At 35.2% G+C, this 15,516-nt stretch overlaps 3 protein-coding genes across 4 annotated transcripts; 1 reads left to right on the plus strand and 2 right to left on the minus strand.

The window, feature by feature from the left end:
- Positions 1-2,566: 2,566 nt before the first annotated feature.
- On the plus strand, positions 2,567-4,329 carry LOC108722796 (mitochondrial import inner membrane translocase subunit Tim22). The gene is made up of 4 exons (XM_018448097.1): positions 2,567-2,804; positions 3,728-3,912; positions 4,016-4,088; positions 4,164-4,329. Exons 1-4 carry the CDS (start codon positions 2,567-2,569, stop codon positions 4,244-4,246), a joined length of 579 nt encoding a protein of 192 aa, XP_018303599.1. The 3' UTR covers positions 4,247-4,329.
- A 1,265-nt stretch (positions 4,330-5,594) lies between these two features.
- Positions 5,595-8,922, minus strand: Septin1 (Septin 1). The gene is given in 7 exon segments (XM_018448096.1): positions 5,595-6,126; positions 6,200-6,307; positions 6,376-6,472; positions 6,475-6,704; positions 6,791-7,049; positions 7,162-7,354; positions 8,298-8,922. Coding segments are annotated over 7 exon segments (1,044 nt in total). The 5' UTR covers positions 8,322-8,922; the 3' UTR covers positions 5,595-5,993.
- Positions 8,923-10,227: 1,305 nt separating this feature from the next.
- eIF4H1 (eukaryotic translation initiation factor 4H1) lies at positions 10,228-13,922 on the minus strand. 2 transcript variants are annotated; one of them, XM_018448060.1, is made up of 5 exons: positions 13,707-13,922; positions 12,248-12,412; positions 11,930-12,180; positions 11,518-11,757; positions 10,228-10,449 (listed from the first exon to the last, which is right to left on the minus strand). In XM_018448060.1, the coding sequence occupies exons 1-5, from the start codon at positions 13,736-13,738 to the stop codon at positions 10,307-10,309; spliced, it is 831 nt and encodes a 276-aa protein (XP_018303562.1). In that variant the 5' UTR covers positions 13,739-13,922; the 3' UTR covers positions 10,228-10,306. The 2 variants fall into 2 exon arrangements, with proteins under 2 accessions (XP_018303562.1, XP_018303563.1); XM_018448061.1 differs by having other exon boundaries at positions 11,948-12,180; positions 13,707-13,918.
- Between the last annotated feature and the right edge of the window lie 1,594 nt (positions 13,923-15,516).

The following is a 15,516-nucleotide window of genomic DNA, read 5'->3' on the forward strand; positions in this document are numbered from 1 at the left end:
TTCCCTGCGATCTCCGTCACCCGCGTTGTCAGACGCATTGACGGAGCACTTACTTCCCGACATTCCAACACACACTCCCGACTTCCCTCTCCACTCCGCTCCAGCGTCACCTCGTCCACCATCTCCTGCTGATTCCACATCAAGCGTGGAAATTCTGGAAGAATTTCCACCTCCTCCCCCCCAGCGCAACCGATTTCCTATCTATCCTGGTGACACCTTCGACTCGGTGATTAACCGTTTCGATCGCACCACCGATCCTCTCCCGCAGGGCACCTACACCATCGGCCCTGACTATTTCGATCCTGAAGAAATCCGAGCTGCCATAGCCAGACAACCTCCTGGAACTCACATTCCAGTATTCATTCCTAGTTCCCCCTTTCCTTACCTAGTTCCGATCGATCTTTTCAATGACCTTTTCCCTCATTCCACTGTCATAATTAAAGAAATTCAATAACCAACATGTATCGCCTCACCATATATATACAAATATAGACTCACGCTCGCACTATGTCTACATTCTCTAGCGGCACAAATATTCCTATTATTTTACAATCGGCCAGCGATTTTTGAGAAATCATTTATTGTAACGTACAGATAACCGAGTTGTAACATGAATATAAAATTAAATTTTACAATAAAAACTATAGAAATAATTTATTACTTCTAAGCGCGTATTGTTAAGCTGTAATTTATGTTTAGTAATAAATTAGAATATTGTTAAGATGATTGCTCTCCTTTCATTTTAAAAAACCAAAAACGACCTCGTACTCCATCGCCTTTCAGAGATCGCACGTGGTCCAGTCCCGAGTTATAGGGATTAGGTTCCTTGACTCGAAATCGGGACCGACGTACGCTCATTAAAATTAAGTAGATTTTTTATTTTTAGGACTACTCATAACAAATTATTTCAGTAAATAAACACGTAATAGTTAAGAGTTACCTCTCAAAGTAACTTTTCCAAGCTTAGCACAAAATTAGTATAGTCAGTTATCGTTGCAATGAAGTCGTCATCAAGTCGTTTTTATAAATGATAAAATTTATGGCGTTACTTTACTTCCCATCCCTGCATTTTTTATACAAATATATTTGCGTAAAATGTTCCTTTTCAATTAGTTATTCAGTCAGACGATTCATAAAATAAGAATCATGGAAAGATTCTTAACTATAAAAATTCAAACTTTGGATAGCCTTTTCATAAGTGTTTTAAACATTTCGGTAACTTTTACTTAATTTTATTCCTTTTTTTCAATCTGGAATTATTACTCAACATAGACCTGCGGTAAACGTACTTGTTTTCCCACTACATTTCCTGCAACCTTCGGAAGGTTTAGTAGTCACCCATATTACATTAAAAAGTTATTAAAAATGAAATAGAGAATTCAACTCCGATGACGCTGACCGTAACATATATTGTCAAGGTAATGGGGTGTGGAAGGTAAGGGGGTGGAATTGGTCAAAGTTGGGGGAGGTATGAGTGAAAGGTGAGAGAAAAGAGAGGTACATCCTGAAAGGCAGCATCGCCACGAGTAATTTGCGCAAAAAAAAAATAAAAGTCGGTGAAGCCGTTCTGGACATACAAGCGGTGATGGTTTTCGTGAAAAATAAAGTAACGTCTCCTTCTTCTTCTTCTTTTTCTTCTCTGTCGCAATTTACTCGTGGCGATGCCGCCTTTCAGGATGTGTTACGTGCGATTCAAAATTTTTTATATTTTAGTAGTTCTGTACCTCCCAAAAATGGACTTTGGTGGCCCGGGATAAGAGACTTGTAGCGTCTTTCATTTTCATTTTTATTAGTCCGGATCTACAATAGGTGTTTTAAGACTTAAGCTGTATGAAATTGACCAATTACAGTCGAATCCGAGGGGAATAATCGACTGTGATTCGCTCATTTCTTATGACTTAGGCTTAAAACACCTATTGTAGATCCGGACTTAATCCTAGGCCGGTATTCATAGTCGATTCTTATTTCAAGACTGTCTTAAGTAATGTCTTAAGACACTAATGCGGCCCTCTGATTGGTTCGTGACATCTTAAGTACTTAAGACTGTACTTAAGACGTCTTGAATATAAGATCTTGAATATAAGATCTAACTATGAATACCGGCCCTAGAGTAGTTTTTTTTTAACATGGTCGGAGACACTACTGCGTCTCTTGATTAAATAATTTGAATTTTGTTTCAAAGAAAAATATCGATATTCTTGATCAGTCGATATTTCTTTTTTATCGATATATATCGATATTAATTGCGACTATTTTTAATCCCTTGGCATGGCAGAGAAATTTTTGGTTAGGAAGTATGGTAAACACGTTGTCTGCAACCGGGTGTATATGATTTGTCATTCGTGCTTGGTCGATTTAATGAAATTTAATTTCAACATGCGTGACTTTATTCCAAACTTGAGCGACGTGACGTTTAATTTATCCGCATTTTAGATCACTCCGTTACTATCCGATTTAATGCGGCGAGATGAGTTTTCTAGCCAGCGGGTTTTTTTGGTACTTGTCGTGTCGTGACGTGACGCAAGTTAAATTTTCGGGGCTCAAATCGTCGTAAAACATTACAAAAATGTATTCGGTTGATCTGACAAAGACTATTCCACCGGCGACTGCCGATAAGGTGTTTCTGAGCGACGCCGACCTTGACAAGATCGCCCTGTTCCTCGTTGGTAATCAGCAACGTTTCAGAGAAAACATTATAATCCCCAGAATGCTGGCACCTGTACAGATAAAGACCATCGAAGAGAAAAGAATAGACAGTGTGATGGAAAGCTGTGCTTTTAAGAGCATTATGAGTTGTGTTCTCGGTATGCTTTTTCATTACTCCTTTTTATAAACAAATATCAAAATATTACAAATTATAGATATTTAATCCTTTGCAGATTTATGTCAAATAAAGCTCTACCTAGACAAGCTTGCATAGCTGCATAATCATTCAGTAAACACCAATTAAGACCACAGTCTAATTCACATTCACAATGCTTAAAAATCATTTCATCCTTATTGTTTGTCAAATATTGAACAAAGACAAATGATGTTCATGAGCGTTGTCAGCATGAATTAGACCATAGCCTAACAATAACATAATGGGTGCTTTCCAGCAAGATACACATGACAATCAGTCATTGTATCTTTTGTTTCAATTGTTTTCCAATGTTAAACAAAGATGAAATGATGACTGTATCACACTGTATCGCACTTTCTTGCTGGAAAGCATCAATAATATCAGTGTTATAATTTCCTTAACAATGTAATTATTATGTTCGTGTGTTACATTACATTTATATTGTTGAATAGAAAATTATATTGATGTGTTACTGTTAGTATTTACTAGGCACAAAGAAAATGATGAGAATTTAATTTTATATGCAACCTTATCATGGAAATGTAATTGGATAATTTTCTTTATGGATATAATTATGCAATTACGCAAGTTTGTCTGAATTCTTTAGAGTTGGTTCCAAAGTAAGATTTTAAATTCTGGTTTAAGTTACTGTTTATCTTTTTCTAATTTTTATAACTAGAAAAAATCTTTACAGGAATTTATAGGATATTCTAAAAATATATATCCAATTATATATTTTTAATTGTATTTTTGATATCTTTATAGATTTCTCCTAATAATAAAGATTTTTTAATTCACTTATTTATGAAAAATAACTTAGACTGCAAAGAATAAGATTACAACGGTCAAAATTATATCATGCTAATTGAAATATTCATCTTTTAGGATATGGTTTGGGAGCAGCCATTGGATTATTTTCTTCCAGCGTGAATCCCAACGTAGCGAGCGTTGAGAGGCAACAGACCGCACGAGAGATATTAAAGGAGATGAAAATCACGACTCTTAGCTACGCGAAGAACTTCGCGGTTGTCGGATGCATATTCTCTGCTATCGAGTGCACAATAGAATCGGTAATGCTCTAAATATGCGCATTAAAACTCTTCTTTTTGGATACAATAATCTGTTCGCACAATATTTTTCTTAGCATATTGTTAAACGTTGTCTTGATTTCAGTACAGAGGTAAAACTGATTGGAAAAACGGCACGTACGCAGGCGGTTTGACGGGCGGGTTAATTGGCTTAAGAGGTATTCATAATTTCCGTTCGTGCACTATAATTATTAATGTTCTTGAATTTACTTATTTAATCTTATTCCTTGCAGCCGGTATAAAAGCGGGCATAGTCGGAGCCGCAGGCTTTGCAGCATTCTCAACGGCGATAGACTATTACATGCATAGATCTTAAACTGCACAGCACAGATTGTTAAAAGATATATATTTGTATAAAAGAGATATAAAAATTTATCTAATTATGTATCTATACAATTCCTGTATAAAAACATGGAAATGGTTTGTAGTGTAAATATGCTCGTAAAACTAATATCGTGTGACTGAATTAAAAGCGTAAAATATATTGCCTTTTTTAATTAATTTATCATCTAATATTTATCCAATTTCACGTTCGAATACGAAATTCTCTTATATGTAATTATATGTAATCACATTTCATATGTTTCGTTGTATTGCATGAAACAATTCGCACAAAGAGATGTTCATATGTGATACACGTAGAAAATTCCTAAATCTGTAGTCACATTTATCTTAAACATTATGTTTTTACTTTTATCATATATGGCGAATATAATATTTAGGAATACATTTATCGTTTACATATTTCGTGGACTATATGCGTGAAGAAGACTTGGGACAAAGAAGTTATGACAGAATGGCCAATTGTAAAAAAAATATATAAATGTTATAAATACATTTAAGATAAACTTTGGATTGTTCTCTTTTAAGAAGTGATATGGCACATTCATACTTCTTTGCTTCTAAGTCGCTTAATATTAATTATACGCAATTGCCTTTAAATAATTTGGCGCGATTAGTCCGATATTTTTACTCGAGGATTGCATCAGCCTTTAAATTTTTTATACATTTGTCCTACATGAATTTAATATGAGATTCTTTATTCAATCAGCAATATAAGTTTTACCTATAACTTATTATGAATATATTGCCCAGTTGTGTAGAAGCGATTCTTTTAATGTAAATGAAGTTTATAACAAATTGTTTGCATAATTGTACACGAAAAAGTTTGGATTTCTTACATATGTTGATATTCTACTGTGATAGTCAGATAGATAAAAATTGCAAGGCACTTCTTTTCATAATTTTTTCTATTGTATGATTATCTGAGGTAAAATTCCTATATTTTACGTCACATGTATAAGATACTTAATATTTTCTTTTGATAAAGGATGCTGCGCGTATACCTTTTTTTAAATTAGCACTTATTAGCTTATATGAGATGTCTGCTTTTTTTGCAATTTTGTTTCATTGGTCTCATTTTACTTATGCAATAAAACCTTATCTTACATTTTTATTATGCCTATGCAAAATACACGATATGAGTAAAACATTCGGTAATTTGTCAATAATTAAGACATCACATGAGAAATTGTCCAATCAAAGACAAACACATTTCTTTGTCATAAAACAAAAATGAATCCAAATAAAATTCCCAGTAAGTACTCGCACAGTAAAATCTTCGAAATAGAACGATTCGAATAAGTTTTGTTAAAAAAAAAACAAGCTACTCAAGTGCCTTACCTGTAAACCTTGGATATGCAAACATTTGTTTCATACTGTGTCGCAATTTTAGATCGATTTTATTAGTCTGCTCGTTCTGGACGAAGCATTGGATGTCGTAACAGAATCGTCAAGAGTCCTCACATCGACGATCAAAAGTTAATACTATGTAGAAACATTAGTATTTTTATACTTTTATATGCCTATATATAAAACGCGTGACGCGTATCAAAATGAGATTTCCTTAATAAAAGACGAGCTTAGAAAAATATTGCGGCCGAAATCAAGACCCTGATCGTGTGAGTCACTAAAAAAAAGTTTTATAAATCATTTTGGCACTCGTGTAACAATAAGGAGTCGTTTCCTTCATTTCATACGTCGGTACATAAACGCATATTCGATCAAGGTTGCTGTTGTTGCATCTGCGCTTGCATCACAGCCAGCAATTCTTGCATGTGTCGTATTTCTGCTTCTTTCTCTTGCAAAATGCGATCCTTCTCTGATACAGTGCTGTTTTTGTCGGGTTCCGTGATACTATAAAGAAAGAAATGAAAGTTGAATTAACGCTCATAAATATAATATCATAAAATGAAATATTTGTACTTACGTTGTTTGACGTCGGGGTGGCACCGGAGCTCCCTTTGCCAATCTTTCGCTACGGTAATTTTCGTAATGTACTTCTTGTGTTACCTCCTGTAAGTCTTGCATATGTGTGCTATAAAGAAAATATATATCAATTTACGTATATCAATGTAAACACCATATCACAATAAAACAACTTACATCAGCATTGTCCTTAACTTGATAAAATCGCAGTGATCGGGATTCTCCACTTCGACAACACCCCATGGATACAGTCGACCACGTACTCTCTTTCCCATGGGACAGCTTCTTTCAACTGACGTACTTGTTCCTTGTAATCCTCATCCTCGTCACTATCACAGTCCGGTAAAGGATATATTTTGATTCCACTGCCTTCAATCTCCTCCATAACTCTTTTTTTCAGACGCAAGACTTCCTTTTTGGTAAGTACATCAGCTTTTGCTATTACAGGTACTATATTAACTTTGTTATGAAGTTGCTTCATAAATTCGATATCCAATGGCTTCAACCTGGTCAACAAGAGAGGAAAAAAGATTATATTATATGTCTCACGTTTTATTCTAAACAATTACTTTAATTTTAACAATGTGTTTACCCATGGCCAAATGGAGAGATGAAATAGAAACAACAATGTATTCTATTATCCACGATATTTCTCCTGTTTAGACCACTTTCATCACGAAGAAATCTCTCAAACTGATCGTCTATGTATTGAATAATAGCTCGGAAACTATCCGTGTTATCAATTGCATCTCCATAACCAGGTGTATCGACGACTGTTAATCTAAGTTTCACGCCCCTTTCTTCAATCTCGACTGTTGAAGCATCAAGTTTGACGGTTTGATTCGTTTTCTCTATTCATAAAAATACAAATAGATATTTTAATTATATAGAAATGTGTAAAAATCATATATATTTGCATGTCACATGTGTGAAATAAAGTGAATAATTTTTGCTAGTACTTACCGACTGCATCAGGAATTATTCGCTCGGGATACAAATCCGTGAGGAACAAACTGTTTACCAAGGTGGACTTTCCGAGACCAGATTCTCCCACAACCATAAGTGTGAACTCGAAGCCTTTCTTCACAGATTTCCGATGGACTTGATTCGGCAAATTCGCGAAGCCCACATATCCAGGTGTCTCCAGGCTCGCAAACTGGAAAAGAGTGTGCCAGAATTACTTGTAATATCTTTAGATAAAAGGTCTGTTCCTTTTATGTACATTTTTACCAATGTAGATTAATTTTAATCTTGGATCCAACTCACTCTTCATCTTTTTCTAATTCCAAAAATTACAAAAAGACAAAGAATAAGTTAATCCAAGATTAAAATTAATTTACATTAGAAAACTGGCATTAGCTGAATTTCTTTTGCACCATTCTGTCCATGTTGGAAAAAAAAGAAAGATAAATTATATAAGAAGGCTACAAAGAACAAATGTATGTTTCGAAATTTCTAGTAATATAATAAGGTACATTCAAAATTCCATCTACCATTCATGTGCATTCATGCACCCTGGATCATTGGGTCTGTTATTATAGATCTTTTTAGCTAAAGTTCTTGCACGGTTCACCTTCTCTTTTTCTTTCCAACGTGGAGGAAAAAGGAAGAAAGATGAACTGTGCAAGAAGTTTAGCTAAAAAGAACAGGCCCTATTGTAACTTCAGAATTACAAATCTCTTTTTATAAGATATTTATAAATTAAAATTTAATTATTATACATACAATCTTATCTGTATAAATATAAGTACAATCTTATCTGTTTTTGAACTGGTGTAGATACATTAAACAGAATAATTACCAAAATAGGACCAAAATGTTTATAACTCTTGATAAAGTATTGAAAGATTTGTTATTGTTAATAATGTAATTACACTCCAACATTCAGTGTTGACTTTCATTTGCAATTTAAATTAATTATTAGGCTTACTCATTAGAAACTACATTTCCAATTTTGTAAATAATTATCATGAATTTATATCCCACGATCAATGCTTTTCATTTACCAGTCGTGCAATTTTTTTTCATACGCAAGAAACTTAATTAAGCCTAATGGCAGGCATTACGATTCATATGACACGTAAGGCGGAGGTACTTACCGTTTTCACGCTTTCGCTCGACATGTCGGACGCGTGAATCCGTAAACAAACTCTGTGTCTCTATCGAAGGTCGCGGTCAATTCTAGACCGCTATTTCTAAATCGACGCGGCCGCGAGCGAAAATGTGCGGCAGGACGCGACGGCGGAACGCACGGATACGCGTCAATACGCGTGCACGACGGGGAAACAGGTTACCTCAATCAAACGTATCCGACTTCGAACCGCATCGTTCGCTCAATATCACTCGATACGTAGCGTTTCGCCGCGATTAATCGTGTTACAGTAGCCGCCGTAAGCGTCGCGTGATCGTACCGTGTCCAGGCACGACGGCGAGTCTCGAGGAACGGGCGGCACAGTGCGAACTGTACAGGATATCGCGTTGTGGAACTTGTCGGACGGAAAGGGAGGGGGGCACGATGAATCGGAGACAGTAAGTTGAGGCGTGGCAACCGAACAGCTGAACGGCATTCCGTAACGTTCTCGTAAAAAGCCACGATGCGATTTTGTATATCGACCAGGGTGTTCCACGGTGATGTATCGACGTTAGCAAAAATATCAATTAAATTAAAATATATGTATGTACATTTGTAAATAACGATGTATCAATAAATCTCATACATACACACTGCACACAAAATTGTTTTATTTTTAATATGCTATTTATATCCATATTTAAGCAGACAAAATTCAATGTAAATTTTATATATATTATTTTTATATTTATTATTTAAGCAGACAGAATTCAATAAAGCACAGAACTTGCCCGAGATATATATATATATATAGAGAGAGAGAGAGAGAGAGATAAGGCGCGCTTACAAAATATGTTACGAATACGAATTGCGTATTATTCACAAATTACATCTCGCTTATTTACTTTACCGTAACCGATTTCACTTACCCTAATACACTGCACAGATACGAGGCAAACAGCTACTTTATTCAGGAAATATTATCATATACAAGCATTGTTTTACATAATATTTATTATTATTTCGAGGTTTCGTTTTTTTATTTTATTTGCTATTCTCACGACGTTCCTCGCAATTCCTCAACGTCACTGTTAGCACTGGTTAATTTATTACATAATTATTAATATATAATAATCGGCGCATTCCCTTTATTCGTTCCCCGCAATGTAGAAATTTGTTGAATCACTCGCATGTTATACTTCACAATTCTTCATCATTCTGGTCGATTGGAAAGAAAAAAAAGAATGTTTAGTAATATTAAACAATTGTATGCTATTATCGTAACGAACGTATGCCTTAACGAACGATTGATACACAATGATCAGCATTGTACGGTATAACGTAAAAATTCTATGGAAGGAAACGAAACTTAATGTAGTCGCCACTTTCCTTTGTACTTCTTTAAACCCGGGCTTAGTCTCAAGTACAGATAAGAAATACTAGCGTAAGATGAAATATACATGCTGTGACATTTTATATTTGTGATAGTTTGTACATGTATCCTCAGTATTATTACAGACACAAAACCCAACATTAAATTGACACGAGTATTAAAATGTACTCAACTGCGTAGCGTCTTAACAATCATTTATGTATATAAATCGCTATCACTATTGGAGCATGCATTTGTGCATACACATTTTTTTCTTTATGTATATTGTAGTTACAAGTACTCTATTTTCATTGAGAATCGAGAAGTTAATTTATAAATACAAAAGATAATAGAAGAAAAAAGATGTTTATTCTTGATTAAAAATGCGCAAAGAAAAATCTTAGAACTGTAATAGATTTATGTCTGTAGTGTATATATATATATATATATATATAAATATATATATAGCCTTCTTTGCGGGTGACACCCCTTGTAAGAATTAAAAACAAAAGGATATTTTCTGATTGTGAATGTTCGAAGAATCACCACTAGATTTTTAGGAAACTATGAGGGAATCTTAGATCGATTTTAAAATTTTGTGTCAACAATGTTTCTTTCTCCAATTTCCTCGGGGAAATCTGAGACTATTGATGATATCATTAATTTTACTTGTCCAGCATTTTCAATTTTTCTTCTCGAGGCTTTGCACCTCCGTAAATAGAACTTGTTTTACTTGATTCCGCAATTGAATTCACAGGTTCTTTAACGGTCCTTGGCTGGAGCTCCAAACGTTTTCTTCCAGTAGTGTCTAAAGTAAAAAAAGTGCTATTAAATATGTATAATATATTACTTAATGTGTGTATACATGTGTTCTCGAGACTTTAGATAGTTTAGAGATAGAATAATTGTTTTGTTAAACAAGAGACTCAGATTCGATTTTCAATCATTCTACAAATATCAGAAGGAATTTTTTAAGTGGAAAAATGTTCCTCTGTGACAAGAAATCAATTTAAAAAAACAAATAGAGCTAAAGTTATTTCGCATGGTTCTTTACTCTGAATAAAGCTCATATCTTCAATATAATAGACATATAATAGAATAGTTTTAATTTTTGGACTTCATTGTTATAAATTCATATAAAAAATATGTAAATTATAGAAATATTCTTATGAAATATATAGCTCCATGTAAAAGCAAACTTATAATCGACAAATTTCAGATTTGATTCTGACTTTTATTCCATGTATGCTTTAGTTCATAAAAGACTGATTATGGAATTAAAAGTTTTAAGTGAAAGTCGAGTGGTACTGTCAGGGCTGGGTATTTTTGCATTAGAAATGCCATTTAAAATGTAATTCTATTTAAAATGCTAAATATAAAATACTTAAAAAAATGTATATTTAAATATATGTAAGGAAAACCATTCTGTATTTGAAAACTATTTAAAATATCTATTTACTCATTTTATATAAAGTGGATTCGAAAAACATTTTGCATTTTAAATACATTTTTTTAAGTATTGTATATTTGGTATTTTAAATGATTACCCAGCCTTGGGTACAGTATAAGAATGTAATTCGTTTTGAGAACAATAAACTATAATACATTAAATACAATAAAAAAACAAATTAATAACATATACAGAAATATATATTCTCTTCTAGGATTTCTATTATAGTGAGGAGAGAGCACAATACTATAATTTAATAAAAATCCTAGAAGAGAATTTAAAATAAGTATTTATGTATATATACATTATTAGTTTATTTTTTTATTATATTTAATGTAATATTTATTAGTTTAGTGTTCCTAAAATAAATTATATATACTTATATCAAGAGACACAGTAGTGTCTTGTGCCAAGTTGTATACATACCTGGGGGAGGAGCATCTTTTTGATAGGGGTCATCAGTGGGATGGAAGGGTTTCCGATCTGAAGGTCCACTTCCCCGAAGTGGAGGTTTATTAGTGTACGACCTGGTAGACGTACTTCGCGACCAATCACGATTTCCACCTGTGTCGTCGTTGAATTGGCCGTAATTGCCTCTATTACTTCTAGAATCCCATCTATCGTTCCCTTGCCTACTACCTCCATGTGGGCCTCTATCACTGTATCCTGTGAATAAACGTTAAGAATCTTTATCGTCACCGATATTTGCAACAAATTAAACATCTATGATAGAAAGAAAATTAGTGCAGCATTATAAGCATTAGTATTGTTAGTATACAAATACAAAATTTACATTGCAGTTCTATTATTACCAAATGTGAAAGCGTATAGTGTTTACTTGAATATGAGGATTTACTATCGAAATCGTCGCCGTATCCACTACGGCCGGAATCTCGTCCTTTGAATCCACTTCCACTGCTGCTGCCTCCACGACCTCTCCTATCGAAGCCACCGCCACGGTCATTTCTTTTTCCTTCTGCTACATCGATCTTGATCAAACACTTGTCTACTTCTACCGCTCCGTCCATTTCCAATGCTGCCTCCAGATCAGCCAAGTCTTCAAACTCGACATAGCAGAAGCCTTTAAATCTATAAATACAAAAAAATTAAAAAATCAATTGATATGTACAGTTTTACTTCTCCAATTAATACATACTTGTCGGTGTCCCTATCTTTAACCAATCTGATGACTTTGACATTAAGCTTCTCAAAGATTTTGTCAACGTCGCCTTGTACAATTCCATTCGGCAAATTTCCCACATACGCAGTATATGGTGGTTCAGTTGGTAAAGGTTTTCTACTTCGATGAGTTGGATAATCTCTGAATAAAGAAAAATATCTTTACAGTTACTTATCTTTATAAATATAAAATATATTACATCATTGGAGCTAGAAAAAGCAGATTTATAACTGATGTAAAATTCTTTAATATGATTAGTCTTGCCCTTTATTTCTTACTAGATTTAAACATATAAACTAATAGTATTAAAGAATTTTACAACAAATGAAAAATTGCTTTTTCTATTGAACACAGTCATTGCTATTGTTTGTGATTCTAAATCTTACTATGTGTACATGCATTTATAAATCATTACGTCCACTTACAAGATAGTTATGGATATTTCTACATCTTTTTCATTCATATGTTATTAGCTATGTTAGTTATATGAATTCTCTGAAGAAAAGACTTTCCATTTCTCTCAATAAAGTCGAATATTATTATAAACATACATTAAAATAAATCTGTACTAATTGCATTCGACTGCTCTCTAAAATCACAGATATATTCAAGTGCTAATACAGATGTTTTTACAGCTGAACTAATTAGACTTGTACTTAAAATGAAGTAGGTATACATTTGACATTTGACAAAAGCAAAAAGTAAAGTTCTAGTATAATCCAGTGCAGCAATAAAACAAACCTATTATATAAAATACATAAAGGAATTACGAATTCATTCTGTTTCTCTTAATTATCACACATTTCAGCCGAATGTATTTTTCAAGTGAGAAAGCTCGCCAATATTCATCTAGCACGCGCGCGCGCGCGCGCACGTATGTAGTCGTATATGTGTGAGGTGAGGAGAATGTTGTGTATCAAAGACGCAAGTTGACGTGAGACACGATAAACCGAACACGAGAACGTGACGGCGACGGGAAACGAAAAACGGAGTTTATATTGACAGCACACTCGGCCACTTCACCAAAAATCGCGACGCCGCTGCACATTGCATGATCGCGCCTTGATGTCGCGATCCTCCTTCCCTCTCCGTCTATCACCATCTCTCCTTCTCTCGCTTCCTCTCACGGCGTGCACCACACGTGCATCGTTCCCGACCACGGCTCCGCTTCGTCGCATCGCGCCGCGTCGTCGAGGGCCTGAGATCCGCGGCTCCGGGTGGGCCCGACCGGCCAAAATAAAGCCGCGTGTCGCGGCGCCTCGCAAGGTGTTGCGCTTGCACTTCGTAACTCACTTAACCTTAAAACCGGGGAATATACGCGCGTGGGACGCACGCGTCCCGGACGATTGGATCCGCGGCACGTGCGTCCCGAGACCACGGTCACCCGTGATCCTCCCGGTGGCGTGACACGACCGCAAACACGTTCGATACTTGCCTTGAATCGTCGTAACCACCTCGACCTGCCATATTGAATGCACGGAACTGACCGGGACCGCGTGAGTCGAATCAGTCACCGTGCGCGCGGCACCATCGCGCCTTAACACTCGACAATTTATCAACGTGATATCTTGGACGTACGCGCGTGAATTTGCTCGCCGGGTGAATTTATTCGAATAAAACGATGACTCGGATGCAATGACACGCGATACCGAGCGTACTTCAGGACCAAACTCGAGGGTTCATTCGGACGCATGCGTCAAATCGACCAATCGCGAGTTCGATATGAGCACGGCTTCCACGAGACTAGACGCGCGATTGGTCGATGATCATTCGGTGCGTGCCGGTATGGCCAATGAGAGATGTCGCGATAGTGCGCGCAATCGCTTTCTTCAATCAATTATTAATTTTTCGTTGTTTAACTTGACTGAAATAATATTAATAATAAGATGTTATGCCTACTGCACACTGGACGCGATGAGTGATGAGCGACGAGAGATAATGGCCGCAGCACAGACTCTTGCATAACGCAAAATACATAGTGCACAAGGGAATCAACCAATCAAAATTTTTCTTTTCCATGGAATGGGAGGAAAGGAAAGATTCTGATTAGTTGATTCATTTATGCACTTATTCATTTATGCATTTTGATGTATGGGCCCAGTTTCACCAACTCCAATTAAGCTAATCGGTCAAATAATTTCAGAATTGCCAATTGCAAGATTGAAAACATAACCTAATTTTCTGGCAATTGTAAAGAATGATAATAACGGCACAAGTCTATATTAATGGCAAATCTCTCAAATGCGAAAAAGCCATGCGAGTCGAGCACATGAGAACTCGGCGCCCCGCCAGAAAAAGGATGTTTTCAACATCATGATTTTCAAATCTTGCAGTTGGCCATATTTAATCGGCCGATTATTTTAATCCATGAAGTAAGAATAAGGAGACTGGAGACTTAACTGTGTAGATTGAAAGTGGTCACGAAAAATGTTCCGTGTACTGCCATGTCCGCCGAACGGAATAACTTGCAACATTCCATCGCCATATTGAATATTTATATGTGTGCAGTATACTTGCGACTGTGTTAAGCCCAGTGTCCACGATGCTAGAAATCCGTCCGAGATCTCGGATGAAGAAAGAATTGACCAATCGCATTGATCATGTGACTAAATTGTTTAAATGTGATTGGTTAATTCTTTCTCTCTCCGAGATCTCGGACCAATTTCTAGCATCGTGGACACAAGGCTTTATACATATGTGTATTAAATACGTGTCTCTTAAAAAGTAAATAGCTTGTCCTTGGAATTACTAGTCCTAGATTTATCAGAGAGGCGCAACCGGCTTAAGTCAGTATGACAAAGGTACTAGGGAGGGTACTAAACATGGCTGACATGCTATGAAACTGCCTTTAAACTGTCAAACAAGATAAGACAAAGTAATATAAAATTATATTTAAATGAATCGTATCAATTCTTTAGAGGGAATATTTATGTATTAATAAGTCAGTTGATTAATTGTCATTATAATCGCTTTTGCGTATTACCATAACCTCTTAATTTGCACTGCTGTTAACGGAGTAAAACTTTACTCGATGGTAAAGATTCTCGATAAAATTATTCCTGAAATTAAAAAAATTTTGGATTACTCAGATAAATAATTCTGTATGATACGTAGAAGAATTTCATATGGTTTAATCTATGGAGTATTCCAATTGTTTGAAATGAAGTAATTTTAAAGTCATTTGTGATTGCTTGTTTGTAAATTAAAAAAGAAATGTTTGAAGATAAGATATTGTATAATTGCAG

This window comes from Mycetomoellerius zeteki, unplaced genomic scaffold (genome assembly GCF_001594055.1).
Source record: "Mycetomoellerius zeteki isolate Tzet28-1 unplaced genomic scaffold, Tzet1.0 scaffold219, whole genome shotgun sequence".
NCBI classification, from domain to species: Eukaryota; Metazoa; Arthropoda; class Insecta; order Hymenoptera; family Formicidae; genus Mycetomoellerius; species Mycetomoellerius zeteki.

Bases quoted from the DNA above. Each gene is read 5' to 3' on its own strand.
- LOC108722796 (XM_018448097.1), top strand. From the start codon at position 2,567: ATGTATTCGGTTGATCTGACAAAGACTATTCCACCGGCGACTGCCGAT. The intron at 3,913-4,015 runs GTAATGCTCTAA...TCTTGATTTCAG, and splicing joins TCGAGTGCACAATAGAATCG to TACAGAGGTAAAACTGATTG. The intron at 4,089-4,163 runs GTATTCATAATT...TATTCCTTGCAG, and splicing joins CGGGTTAATTGGCTTAAGAG to CCGGTATAAAAGCGGGCATA.
- eIF4H1 (XM_018448060.1), bottom strand. From the start codon at position 13,738: ATGGCAGGTCGAGGTGGTTACGACGATTCAAG. The intron at 12,413-13,706 runs GCAAGTATCGAA...TTCTTTATTCAG, and splicing joins GGTGGTTACGACGATTCAAG to AGATTATCCAACTCATCGAA. The intron at 12,181-12,247 runs GTATGTATTAAT...TTGTATTTATAG, and splicing joins AAAGATAGGGACACCGACAA to ATTTAAAGGCTTCTGCTATG.